Here is a 14,181-nt window from a genome sequence, read left to right on the forward strand (position 1 = left end):
GCTGCTGCAGGCGCTGTGCAGGACGCCGCGCCGGCCCGGGGGCTTCGCGCCGCGCGCGCTCTGCGCGCGCGGTTTTGGACCCCAGGCAAGGCCGCGGCAGGAGAAAGGAGAGAAAGGGGGAGCCTTGCTAGCGAGCACTGCACCCCCGGGGAAGATGAGAGCACAGCTTCGGAGCACACAGAGGTTTGCCGTTCCAGGTTTGGGGAGGGAGGGAGAGGGGGAGGGGGACGGAGCAGAGGGATGGGTGTTGAGCTGGCCATGGGGGTCCTTCAACTGGCGGGTGGGAGAGCAGGGCTGTCCCGTATGAAACATCACATCACATGTGAGCAGTGCACCTGGAATTTGTGGTAACACAGTGGGGGAAGGATAAGGTCTGGGTGGACAGAGGGTTCTTTTGATTGATGGGGGTCCCGGCCAGGCTGGGGCCTTGTAAGGTACCTCAGCCCTGGACAGGTACGGGGGCCAGAACGGTTGGTCAGTTTGTTTGTTTGTTTGTTTGTTTGTTTGTCTATTTATTTCTTTCGTTTTGGCTCTCCTGCGGCTACTGCCCAGGTTTGGCATGTTCTGGATATATTTGCTTTGCTCTGTTACAACCTGAAAGAGTGGGCAGGACAAAGGGTTGTTACTGGAAATAAAAGACTTGCCCAAATCGTTCTAACAGGAACGTAGCCTATGTACCCCTGTGTGGTTGCGAGCTATGCTGGCGAGGGTTCATGCCTTCGGTAGGGTCGCCCATGCCAGACAGGTCAAAACCATAGGACCGGATAAACTACATCCCTGGGCAGGATGAGCTCATTAGCCTTCTGGCAGTCATCCTAGGAGAAGGACAACTCTCATCCCAAACCCGGGCAGATGGAGCTCGCTTAGCCCTGGAAGGCCATCCATCTCAGAGAAGGTCACTCTAATCAAACCTACGTCCTGAGGACCTCGCTGCCACCGTCCAAGCTTGCTCGGCCCTGGCAGATGAACCTCAGGATTAAAGGGTGGGTTCAGTTCCGCGCATACTGCATCTCACCTAAAAAATCCATTGCGCAGGCTTGAAGGCTTTACCCACATGCAAAAAGTCCTGTAGCGACGGGCGAGGGTCGAAACGGTAGGTGAAAGATGCACTGGGAGCCGCAGACTCAACCCTGCATACAGGCGGTTCAGGATATTGGTCATTTGAGACTGACGGAGATGAGAGTCTCTTGGGGCAGCACCCTGAACGACCAAGCAGCCTTTTCAAGGACAGCACTGCTTGCTCCACTCGGAGAGGGGCCTAGAAAAGGTGGCCTAAACAAAGCTCATCTCCACCTTCACCCGGTTGGTTAACCGCAGACCGACGGGCATCTTCTTCCAATGCGGTCGCACAAAGAGCAAAAGTCAAAGGCATGCACCTGCCTCCAAAGGTGTACTCAAATTAAATCTAGCATGTTGGAACATCAGAACCATGCTCGATTCTGCCAATAGTGGTCGTCCTGAGCGACGTTCTGCCCTAATTGCCCATGAACTGGGTCGTCTCAACATCGACATTGCTGCTCTCAGTGAAGTTCGCCTTCACGAGGAAGGCAGCCTCAGAGAACATGGTGCCGGTTACACACTCTTCTGGTCAGGTAAGCCCAGAACCGAAAAACATCTCTCAGGTGTCGGCTTCATGATCAAAAACTCCATTGTCCCTAAACTCGAAAATCTGCCGACAGGTCACTCTGACCGCATTATCTCCCTACGCCTTCCACTAAACAACAAGCAACACGTTGTCATCTTCAGTATATATGCCCCAACTCTCCAAGCTGACCCTGCTGAAAAAGATAAATTTTACACTGACCTGCGCTGTCTTACCCAAAAGGTGCCCGCAGATGATAAGATCATTATCCTTGGTGATTTCAACGCCAGAGTAGGTAAGAATTTTGAAGCCTGGAAAGGAGTATTAGGCAAGCATGGTGTTGGAAACTGCAACGATAATGGTCGACTTCTGCTAGAATTCTGTGCGGAGCAACAGTTCACCATCACCAATACTATCTTTCAGCAGAAAAATAGTCTGAAGACAACCTGGATGCACCCCAGGTCTAAGCACTGGCACCTCATTGATTATGTCTTGGTGCGACGGAGAGATGTCCGCGATGTCCTCCATACCCGCGTGATGCCCAGCGCAGAATGTCAAACAGACCATCGGCTTGTGCGCTGTAAACTCAACCTTTATCTCAAATTCAAACCCAAGAGGGGCAGTATCCCAAGGAGAAGACTCCAAGTTAACGATCTCCAATCAGCCACAGTAAGAGAAAGATTCCAGGCAAACCTTCAAACTAAGCTTGATAACCATTCCACAGATTCTGCAGTTTCCTCTCCCGAAACAATTTGGCAGCATATTAAAAGTAGCATCCTGCAATCCTCTGAAGAATCCTTAGGGTTCTCCCTCAAGAAGAACAAGGACTGGTTTGATGAAAATAATCAAGAAATCCAGGAATTGTTGAGGAAGAAGAGAACCGCCCACCAAGCACATCTTGCACTGCCTTCCTGTCACGCTAGAAAAACAGCCTTTCGTCTTGCTTGCAGCAAGCTCCAACAGAAACTCCGTGACATCCAGAACAAATGGTGGACCGATCTAGCTGCAAAAACTCAACTATGTGCAGATACGGGGGATCACAAAGGATTCTATGAGGCCCTGAAAACAGCATACGGGCCTACATACCAAGTCCAAAGCCCACTACTCAGTGCAGATGGTCAAACGCTTCTGACAGATCAAACCTCCATTCTGAATAGATGGTCTGAACACTTTCAGACTCTTTTCAGTACCAACCGTGTAGTACAAGACTCAGCAATTCAGTCCATCACACAACAACCAGTGAAATACGAATTGGATACTGCCCCCACTCTAGGAGAAACCCTCAAGGCCATACAGCAGGTGAAAATCGGCAAGGCAGCTGGGGTTGATGGAATTCCACCTGAAGTCTGGAAACATGGGGGCCTTGCACTCCATGCTAAATTTCATGAGCTTGTGGTGCGCTGTTGGGAACTAGGCGAACTACCTTCAGACCTTCGTGATGCAGTCATCATCACCTTGTATAAGAAGAAAGGTACTAAATCAGACTGTTCAAATTACCGTGGTATTACTCTGCTCTCCATTGCTGGCAAAATCTTGGCAAGAATACTCCTGAACAGACTAATACCCGCTATAGCAGAAGAAATTCTACCTGAAAGTCAGTGTGGCTTCAGAGCCAACAGGAGCACCACAGACATGATATTTGTTCTCAGACAACTGCAAGAGAAGTGTAGGGAACAGAACAAAGGTCTCTATGTAACCTTTGTCGACCTCACCAAGGCTTTCGATACTGTGAGCAGAAAAGGTCTTTGGCAGATTTTGGAACGTTTAGGTTGTCCCCCCAAGTTCCTTAAAATGATCATCTCACTTCATGAGGATCAGCACGGCCAAGTCAGATATGGCAACACACTTTCTGAGCCCTTTCTAATAAAGAATGGTGTGAAACAAGGCTGCGTTCTCGCTCCTACCCTATTCACAGTCTTTTTCAGTATGATGCTTCAAAGGGCCTCGGCAGACCTCGATGATCAGGACGGTATCTACATTCGATATCGTACTGATGGAAGCCTATTCAACCTAAGGCGACTGAAGGCCCATACTAAGACCCTAAACCATCTTGTCCGGGAGCTGCTCTATGCTGATGACGCCGCCCTTGTTGCCCACACAGAAGCAGCTCTGCAGCGTTTAACATCCTGCTTTGCAGAGGCTGCTGAGCTCTTTGGGCTGGAAGTCAGCTTAAAGAAGACAGAAGTTCTCCATCAGCCTGCACCTCAGGAAGTCCCCCACCGTCCCCACATCACCATCGGCCAGTCAGAACTCAATTCAGTCCAACAGTTTAATTACCTAGGCAGCCTCATCTCCTCAGATGGTAAGATTGATGGGGAGATAGACAATAGGTTAGCGAAGGCATACAGTGCTTTTGGAAAACTCCATAAACGAGTTTGGCGTAATAAACACTTGAAGAAAAGCACCAAGATCAGTGTTTACAGAGCCATAGTGCTGTCTACTCTTTTATATGGTTCCGAATCATGGGTCATCTACCGCCACCACCTGCGTCTCCTAGAACGCTTCCATCAACGCTGCCTCCGTACAATCCTTAACATCCATTGGTCAGACTATGTGACCAATACATCTGTTCTCGAACAGGCAGCAATCACAAGTATTGAGGCCATGCTCCTGAGAACGCAACTGCGTTGGGCAGGGCACATCTCTAGGATGAAGGACCACCGCCTCCCTAAGATCCTGCTCTATGGTGAACTTGCCACTGGCTGCCGCAAGAGAGGAGCTCCAAAGAAAAGATACAAGGACTCCCTGAAGCAACAACTCAGCCTCGGGCATATTGATCACCATAACTGGTCCACTCTGGCCTCTAATCGGGAGGCCTGGAGACAGACCATTTATAACGCTGCTGATGCTTTTGAGAAGGCACGCAGGATCACTCTTGAGGAGAAAAGACAACGCAGAAAGAATCGAACCTTGCAGAATATACCATCTAAGGAGTCTTTCTGCTGTGTCTTTTGCAACCGGACTTGCCTTTCTCGTATTGGCCTTTTTAGCCACCAACGCGCTTGCATGAAAAATGGGTAGAGCCCTTCCCAAATCTTCGTTCGCGAAGCCTAGCCATGAATGAATGATTTTTCCCTGATGATATGCACACTGGATGTTTAGCAATCTATCTTTTATGACTTTCCAGTTCTTTATTGCATATTTTAAAAAATCCTTATGAAAACAGTATTTTGTCACTGAAATGCTGAGACAAATGTTTTTAGAGAAGCTAAGAGTTGATTGACAGCAGATTTCTTTTGTAGTGGACTAAAATGATGCTAATTAATGGATCTTATTAATTTAACTTAGATTGAACTGTGATTCTTTTGAAGTAAACACATGAAAAGCTGTAGAAATGTCATTGTTTTGTTTCCTTCTTTCTCAATGGTTTACGTATTTTTCCGTTCCTGTTCCTAGAGCCTGGATTCAGACTTGTCAGATGGACCAGTGACAGCCCAGGAATATATGCAAGTTAAAAATGCTTTGGTGGCTTCTGAGGTGAAGATTCAGCAGTTAATGAAAGTGAACATCAACCTGAGTGATGAGCTGAGGATCATGCAGAAAAAGGTAACAGGCACAACTCTGTAACCCCTCAGCTCTTGGGGTGTCTGAAGTTATTAGAATAAAACTGCTGGAGCTGAGGATGCAATAACCCAATATTGGGATAGTGAGAAAACTCATTTTAAAGATCTGCTCTGGGGTCAGATATGATACTATAAATATTTATGTGCAACACATGCTTTGAATGTTGTTTTTTGTGGAGCTGATGCTGATCTGACCCAACAAATCATGATGATGATTTGACTTATGTCAAAACTTTGACATAAGTTTTTTGAGTAACAAGACAGTTTTTGCAAGTCTTGTGTGTTTTTATTGTCTTTAAACAATGAGGAAGTAGGTGCCATCTATATAATGTACTTCCAACTTTCCCAGTAAATATGTTGGCGGGTTTTTCCTGTTATTAAGCCTAGCTGGAATGAAGAGAAATTAAAATCCAACCTAGTTTGGCTGTACAGAATGGTCTGCAATGTGACAATACAGTATGAAGTTCTTGTATACCAGGAGGCCAAGATTTATTTGTTTGCCTGTGTTTGAATCCATGGGAAATAGCACCTATAGGACATAGTGGTAAACTCAATTCCTGCCTTAAACCTGCACTGTGGGTTTGTCTGGACAAAGGTAAAGTAGAGGTGTCTCATTTACAGCACAAGTTACTATGCATAGCTGGTCTGATACAAAGAGAAAACTGAGCATTTATGCTAAAATCCTGAATTAAAAGCTCAAAAATCTGAGTTTGGAAGCCAGACCTCTAATTCCTTATATAAACAAACCAAGAATTTGTTGTGTGCTTTGCAAATAGAGGTTTTTGTGGGGTTAAGTAGAATTTATCTCTGTACTGAGTTCAGTCTGCTGCCTGACATGGTAGCTAGAAAGGACTGACTGCTTCCTCAGATTAATCCCTTTAATTAGTGTTTAAAATCCTATTTTCCAAATAATTAAAATCCTGCAAGAGTGACATGTAGAGAAAGTTGTTCAGGCTGTGCTTGTGCAGGTGAACCTGCTGTTCTGGGCAGAGGTTGATGCTTTGGAGGGTGGTGGGACTGTTCAGCTCTTTGTACCTGAGGCCAAGCTAATTCAGCAGGTTGGAATATCCTTGTTTGTTAAGGGCCAACGTTCTCTTCTGTTGTGTTCAGATCTGCTGGAATGGTGAATACTGGGGGATCTCACGGTGTTTCCTTGGTCTTTTAGCAGCTTGTACTGGTTGAGCATTTCTCTTGCATCAACTGAATTAACTTTCCACTTACATTGAGTTTCTTTAAACAGATATAGTGTATTTAGGGTAAAAAAGAATCTTCAGAGCCTATAAATTAATGAGGCTTTAGTATATTTATGTGGTGTAGAAGGAGGGAAATCACTGCTGTGCTGCAGTGTTCTTTACTGAATCTTTTCTTTCTGATGTGTTAATATAGCAAACTTACTCCGAGTAACTCCACCAAATAAAACAGAATTGGTGCATTTTTACTATCAGTCAAGTAATAATAAAAAGCTTTAAAATGCTTTCTTCTTGGCTTCTTAGAAAGCAGTAGCTGATGCTTAATTTTCATAAGCTAAATTTTCTCCTTGCTTTGCAGAGCAAGCTCGAGTTCCTTTGTGCTGCCTCTGGTGTCTGTGCTGCAGTTCTGGCATTGTCACATTTCATGGGCCTTATGTTAAAGTCTGCTAAGTTCTAGTATTGGCTGCTGAAATGGATCACTTTGCTTGGAAAACTGTTGTGTTGTCAGTCCTTTCCCTCACAACCTCATTATATCCCACCATTCCTGTGCCAGTACATCAGCCTGGAAGGAATGGATCGTGTGTTTTGAACTACAGCACCTAGTGTTAAGATCTAAATTAGCTTGCAGTGCTGGAAATCAGCACCTAAATATTTCCACATCTGGAACACAGATGTTTCTATGCTTATACCAAGCAAGTCAAGTAGATTTTGAAAAAGAAATGAACCCCCAGCTACCAGTAACTGGATTTGGTATTAAAGCTGACAAGCGTGTATTGCATGGGCAGTTTGATCTTGGCACTTGCTGTTAGGAAACAAACACTGCTAAACATTTCTTTCAGCTTCAAACGCTACAGAGTGAAAATACCAACCTCAGAAGACAGGCCACAACCAATATCTATCAGGTCCAAAGTGGTTCTGAGTACCCAGACCCCACCACCAATTCCTCCTTAAAGCGGCGCCCGTCGGCCCGGGGCAGCAGGCCCATGTCCATGTACGAGACTGGCTCGGGGCAGAAGCCCTACCTGCCCATGGGGGAGGTCACCTACCCAGAGGAAAACAGCCCAAGGCTGCAGCCCTTCCCTCCACACGTGAGTAAAACTGCTGCTGCTTCTGCATTTCTTCTCATGTTCAGCTTTCCTGGCTCTTCCAGCTCTGCTCGTTCACCGACGCTGCTCAGCTCTGCCTCAGAGGGGAAAAAAACAGAGGGAATAAGAACTGTGAGAATTGTTCATGTTTGCTGTATTAACATGTCTGCAGGAGCCTGATGGTTTGAAAAGTAGAAGCTATAGCAGTTCTGGAACATGTAAACTGGAGCTTTTGGCTTCTGCTCAGCTTTTTTTTTTTAACCACAATATATATGCCAAATATCAAAATGTAACTGTTTGAAAATGAGGAAGGAGGGAAAGTAGTATTCAAAGAAGGCAGGTAAAATTCATGTATTTCTTCGTATACAGACAGGTGCCAACTTGTGGAACTTCAGAACCACCTTGAAAAAGTAAAATTTAAGCTGAGTTTTCCACAGACCACCAGTTTCTTATTCTGAGTTTGCAGCTGAAGGCTGGAGATGATTTAGATCTGTCAGTCAGATTCTTCTGGTTTAGTATTTTCCTGTGTGATGTGCAAATAGTGGAGAGGGAGTTTCCTGTTACTAAAGAAATTTTGTACTGAGGTGTTCACACTTTACATAAGTGACCCAGCACACACAGTGCATTTAATTAATGAGTGCATTGAATTAACTAGTACAGTTAATTTTTTGTTGTATCTTTTTAGATTTCCCCATGAGCAGAAACACCAGACAGTATTTTTTAGACACATATTTAAAATTTGTGGATTTCTTACAGCATCTTTCCCTGTTGGTAGCACTGTCTTGTATTTCCTTCCAGTTAAATGATTAAGACCTTTAAAATATATTTTGAAGTTACGGCATGAGGGAGGGCAAACGTTCCATGCACATTCCAAAAAGACAATTGAATGCACCAGGGAATCAGTGCAGAAATTTGTCTGCTGGGTTTTTCCTCGCCTCCAATTAATTAATTTAAACTGTGACATCTGGATCATTTTGAATTATATTGGCATGTTGATACAAAGGCAGTTCTGGCAGAAAGAAATGTCAAAATTCATTTGTGTGTGATAGTGTTTGCAAAACATGACAGTGCCCTGTATAGGTCCTTTGGTCACTTGGTTTGAACATTGATTTGTTATGTGGAGTTAGTTAATTTGGCATTGTGAATATATTTTGTTCTCTGTGGAATTTGGCATCTCTGGAGTGTCAATATTAGGGTGACATCAATTGTATTTTGAAAGAATTAAGTCCACTCAGGCTAAGCCGAACTCTCAAAATCATTCTTGCTTTGTCATCTCCATGGTTTTAAGAATGTTCCTTTATTTAAGTTAAGAGTTTATTTGTGTTTTGTTTGTGGTTTTTCCCGAGTGTTTTTCTCTTTCCCATTTTTAGATCGGGAGGAGTGCGTTTGTGACCTCCTCTTCATCTCTACCTTCCTTCCCCTCCACGCTTTCCTGGTCAAGGGATGAGAGCACACGAAGGGTTAAGTACCTTCCCACCTTTTCCCTGGAGGAGGTGACATCTCCCCAGAGCCAAATGCCTCTCTCTTCCTCCTCTCCTGCTGCCTGGCCTTCTGCATGGAGCAGAACTCATCCCTTCATTCCTTCTCCCACACGCTGTGGGCACTTGCCTCTTTCTAACTTCACAATCTCTGGCGTTTAACACCACACACAGTTCTCAGATCACTTGTTCAGCTGCACAACACCAGAAGACAAGTTGGTTGCTGCTTGGACAGTGATTTTCCAGGCGCTCGCTGATATTTCTAAGCCGATGTACAACTCTCCCTGCTGACTAAAAGCACTGCATGAGGCCTGGCTTCAAAGCTGCTTTTCTTGGGGGCTGCACTTTGCACCAATCCAGATGGGCCTGACTGACTGTTTGTCTTATGGATAACAAGTTTGGGGGTTTAGATGTTGAATGGCCATACTCTGACCTCTCCCTGCCAGGACACAGAACCTCCTTTTTAATTTCTTCTTCTCCCCATTTGATTTTGACTGTACAGTCTTTGAACATATCAGTGCAGAAAATATTAGATTTGCAAGTAGGGATGGATGATAAAAATTTCAGAGAAATATCCTGCTTGGTCAAAAGGAAATCTGGATTTGGCTCCAGCTGATAGCAGTGCTGTGTGGTACTAGAAGCTTACAGAGGGTTTGTTTTGTTTTTATTCTATGCTGATTCTATATTAGTGATTCCATAGTACCCCATTCTTTGTGATTCATTGTTGTGGTTTGTTTTTCTGACCATATAATAGAGCTCTGCACTATTTGTGTTGATGTCTCTACATCTGGGAGAGGGGAAAGGTCAGACCCTACATATGATAGTTTATCTTCAAATCGTGTCACTTTTACAGTTGATCTTTACCAGCTGTTCTAAGGAATGTTCAAAAAATACCGTTTTTTTTCCTTCTGTGCAGAGTAACTTTAAAGGGTCCATGGTTTAACATTGGATGAGTGTTTAACAAACCTACTGGGTCTCAGCCAATGAAATCAGTTCCTGGTCACATTTTTGCTCTGTTCTTGAGGTAGAAGTATTATTTCGTAAGCAGATTCCTAAGTGTATGGATCAGGGATGCAGGTTGGAGGTGTTCCTTGCAGTCTAACACTTGAGATTCCCTCCTCATGACTTCAGGGTTTCTGGAGAGCCCCAAGGCTGATTGTTCAGCAGGGTTTGTGGAGGACCCTGAGCTGCTGATCTCTGTGCAGAGTGACACTGGTGTGACATGTTTGCAAATGGACAAGCTGTAGTGGGCACTTCTGATGGGCTGTGCAGTTTTTAAAAGACTACAGTAAGTGGATGTGTGGTGATCCTGGGGCCTGGCTGCGGATTTGGCCTCCAAGCTCATTTTGGTATTCCATTCTTCATCCCACCTTGTCTCTGGGATCAGCCTCCCACTTTGCAATGGGCCTACAGTGCTCTGTCCAGTGTCCAGTCTCTGCTTCCCTGCATCCCTCCTTCCCTCATTTTAGCTTCTACTTTGGAATTTGCCCTGCTCTCCTTTTGACACCATTCTTCCATGGCCATCTGTTCCTGATGGTTGGGCCTCCCACCCTTGTTGCATCCTGTGCTCTGCTCTGGGCCCACGTCTCTCACTTATTTGACCTCCCAGCCTTGTATCAGTATCAAGCCTTCAGTGGCCTCAACTCCTCACATTTTGGCACCCCACACCGTTTTGGGCTTTAGTCTGCAATGGGCCTTATCTGTTCTTGTGTCAGCCTCCGAACTGTAGCGGGCTCCAAGTCTCCTCCATTCTGTGCCCTTTGGTTTTCCACCCACAGTTTGTCCTCCAGCCATCTCCTGTCTTTATTTTGGCTTTCCCATTGCCACATCTTCAACCCTCATTTTGGTCTTCCATTTTGCAGGGCTCCCCAGGGACAGGCTCTGGTGTCAGACCCCGGTGCTTGATTTGGCCTCTCCTCTGTCATGGCCTCCCTCACTTGGTTCAGCCTCACGCCCTGTGTGGGGCCTCAGTTCTTGTTTCACCCTCCCACGCTGGGTTTGGTTTCCTCTCTGTGTTCAGCCTCCCACGTGGGCTCTGGCCTCTGCTCTGCAATGGGCCTCCTGCTCTTGGTCTGGCCTCTTTCTCCCTGGGGTTCTACCCCTCTCCAGTGGGCTCATGCTCACTGTTCAGGCTCCTGTTTCATGGTCCTGCCCTCTCCATTTGGCCTCTCCTCCTGATGGGATTCTCCCTGTGTGCCCTCAGGGCATTTTCATTGGCAGGGGAAGGAGGTGTGTCTGTCTGTCTGTCCTGCCCCGCTGGGTGCCTGGTGCTCGGGCTGGTGGGGCTGTGCTGTGCTGGCAGTGCCCAGGGCCTCAGGTACAAGCTGCAGCAGGAGCCTGGTGTGGGGTGAGGGGGCACAGCAGGCTCTGGGGACAGCAGCTGGTGCGGGAGCTGTTGTGCTGAGAGCAAGCCCACGTACACGGGAATAGCAGTGGCACAGCCCAGGGCTGCTCTTCCCTGCACAGGCTGAAATCAATCTGTGTTCCTTGCAGGCCTCAAAGCTGGAGAAGCAGAGCAGCGTGTCCGAGAGTGACTACGACAACCCCACCACCCCTGTGGAACTGGAGGAGCCGGGGTAGGTGCTGTGACGCTGGGCTGACACCCAGTTCCACGTGTGTCCCCAGCCAGGTGTGCCCCCAGGCTGACCCCTGCCTTGTTCCCCTGCAGGTTGGGCAGGAAGGGCAGGCAGCGGAGTGTTGTCTGGCAGGGGGAGGGATCCATCCCTGAGGACACAGACCCAGCCCCCAGCTCCAGTTTGCCCAGTACAGAAGATGTGATTCGGAAGACTGAGCAGATCACCAAGAACATTCAGGAGCTGCTGCGAGCGGCACAGGAGAACAAGCATGACAGGTAAGGGGTGAGTGCTGGAAGAGCTCTGCAGTTGGTGAGAAACAAGGAAAATTCTTCTGGTGTTTTCACCTGTAGTGCACATGAAGGTGAAAAGTACAGCCCCTCCATTTCACACCTATAAAATGTGTAGGTCTGGTGTTTCCTGGTGTCCTAGTCCCTGCACCACAGGGTGACTGGGAACGAGTGACCAACCCCCTTGTGAGTGGGTTCTGGCCGCAGTTCTGCCCTGGCAGCTGCCCTTAGCTTGTGCAGTTCTGCTACAACAAGTAAGTGTTGGTTTAGATAAAAATCAAAAGTGTTACAGAGAACTTACTACAAGTTTCTCTTGGATCTTCACACCTCTGTGTCCCTAGGTAAGGACACCCCACACATATTTGATAGTTACACCTGGGCTTGTTTTAGGAGAAAATTACAAAGGAGGGATAAATTGCCTTTCTTCTGAGGTGTTAGTACAGATAATGTACCAACAAAAAGTATTTTGAACTGTTGGGTTTAGGCACAGCTGAGTAAGCAGGGCACTGACTCAGCACATCAGCTTGCAGCAGCTTTGGCTCCCTCAGGGAACTTCTGATCCACCTGAACAATTAATATCCAGCATAGCTGTGAGTGAGTAAAAGTGATACTGCCCTTGCTGATCATCAGGTGGTGCTCCCACATAGCTCTTCTAGAAGGCTGTAAATAAGAATTACATATTCCCAGGTGTTAATGCATTTTAGGGCTGGAACACTTTGGTCCCCAGGAAGTCAGACCCTGCAGGCGGGCGGGTCCTCGCTCTGCTCCAGCCCCTGTGCCCTCTGCGAGGAGCAGCAGTGGTTTGGGTTGAGCCCTCACTTCCTGCCTCGCTCAGAGAAGTGCACAACAATGGGGCCACTTTGGTTCTGTGTTTTTTCCTCCTTGTACTTTTCTATTTTTAGAAGGGCCAGGGCGGCCTCTCCCCCTGACGCTGAATGGTGAGTTCTAACGTGCTTGTGCTGAGCTCAGTGCCCTTGGCCAGAACCTTTTCCACTGCAATCCCTTATTACTTGTTTCTCACAGAGAAGCAACAGTAAGAGAAGCTTTAAATGTTTAGTGTTTAGTTTATGTGTATATCACAGTTTACAGTATTTGAATTTTTAAAAAATCATTGAAAGAAACAATAGAACACACCTGGCTTTCACTGTTAAACTGATCAGATGTTTAAACAACCTGTTAGTTCATTTTTGTTTTCTTGTACCATGTGTGGAGTGGGGTGTTTGCCTGTACTTAGATGAGTGTCATCTTGCAAAACCCTGAACTATGAAGCTGCTGATCTTTATTTTCCTATTCCCTGGCGTCCTTAACACAGGGGAATGCTTCCTTACCAAAATAGGGATGTAATAATACATTCTCCAAGCTGGTGGTGGGAATATTGTAGGGAAAAATCATGTGCTGTGTAGATAATTGGAGAGTAAAAAAATGATGCAAGAGTATCATCTATTAATGAAACACCTTCTTCCTTTCTTTCCTTGCTCTCTCCCACCCCTTTTCCCATGCTCTGAGCAGACCCTTGGAGCGTGCAGGCACACTCCAGCTCAGACACAGCCTCGGCTGCTCCGGCACACGGCTCCCCTGGGCTGAGAGAGCTCCCCTGCAGCCTCTGACCATGCAGCAGCCCAGCCCTGCCTCTTGGTACTCTGGCCTCTGTCCCTGCCTCCCAGGCACAGTGTCCTTTCTCCTTCTCTCTGCTGCCTCTTTCCCTCTCGCTCCGTCTGCACGGGGGTCATGGAGGGCGATGCATGAAATGCTCTGGGTGATCAGGGACCTGCAGACCTGGGACAGCACCTGCAGTGGCAGCTCCCAGTGTTGATTGGGTGGGGAACAGAATCACAGCCTGAACTGGAACTGGCTCTGGTGTAAAGGATTCTCCTGTCTCTGTTGTTTATTGTCCTTTGAGGTAAATTAAATTACAACAACTTGGTTGGAACTGAATGATTATAGAACCATAGAATCACAGAATGCTTGGGGCTGGGAGGGACCATCGCATTCCAGCCCCTACCATGGGCAAGGACACCTTCCCCTAGCCCAGGTTGCTCCAAGCCCCCTCCAACCTGGCCTTGGACACTTCCAGGGATAGGGCAGCCACAGCTCCTCTGGGCAACCTGTGCCAGGGCCTCACCACCCTCACAGGGAACAATTTCTTCCTTTAGGAATAAATCTTTGAGGTTTTATGTTCCCTTCCAACCCAAACGATTCTGTGATTTTATGAACTAACAGCACAACATGTGGTTGCTGCTTCTGTGCTCCACTGCAAAAGAAGCAGGAGTTTCACATCCTCAGTGCAGAAGAACATTCACACCTGATAGCTGAGTGTTTGTGCAGCTGGGGGTCAGATGAGATCATTTGTATCTCAAATCAGTGAAAAAAAAATGTGTTTATATAGGATCTTCCAACCTGACTGAAATACTGTTTATAAG

The 14,181-nt window shown here is 46.7% G+C and overlaps 1 protein-coding gene across 9 annotated transcripts in view; it reads left to right on the forward strand.

Moving 5' to 3' along the window:
• GIT2 (GIT ArfGAP 2) overlaps nt 1-14,181 on the forward strand; it is a 32,112-nt gene that overhangs the window by 12,263 nt on the left and 5,668 nt on the right. For 5 of the 9 annotated variants that reach the window (XM_027689381.1, XM_027689383.1, XM_027689384.1 and 2 more), the window contains 5 exons: nt 4,979-5,128; nt 7,175-7,423; nt 8,791-8,880; nt 11,392-11,474; nt 11,567-11,749. In XM_027689381.1, the coding sequence (XP_027545182.1) occupies nt 4,979-5,128; nt 7,175-7,423; nt 8,791-8,880; nt 11,392-11,474; nt 11,567-11,749 (755 nt within the window). The remainder of the gene's footprint in view (nt 1-4,978; nt 5,129-7,174; nt 7,424-8,790; nt 8,881-11,391; nt 11,475-11,566; nt 11,750-14,181) is intronic. The other 4 variants (XM_027689387.1, XM_027689388.1, XM_027689389.1 and 1 more) reach the window with 3 other exon arrangements.

Source organism: Neopelma chrysocephalum, unplaced genomic scaffold, assembly GCF_003984885.1.
Source record: "Neopelma chrysocephalum unplaced genomic scaffold, ASM398488v2 Primary Assembly neopelma1_77, whole genome shotgun sequence".
Taxonomy (NCBI): Eukaryota; Metazoa; Chordata; class Aves; order Passeriformes; family Pipridae; genus Neopelma; species Neopelma chrysocephalum.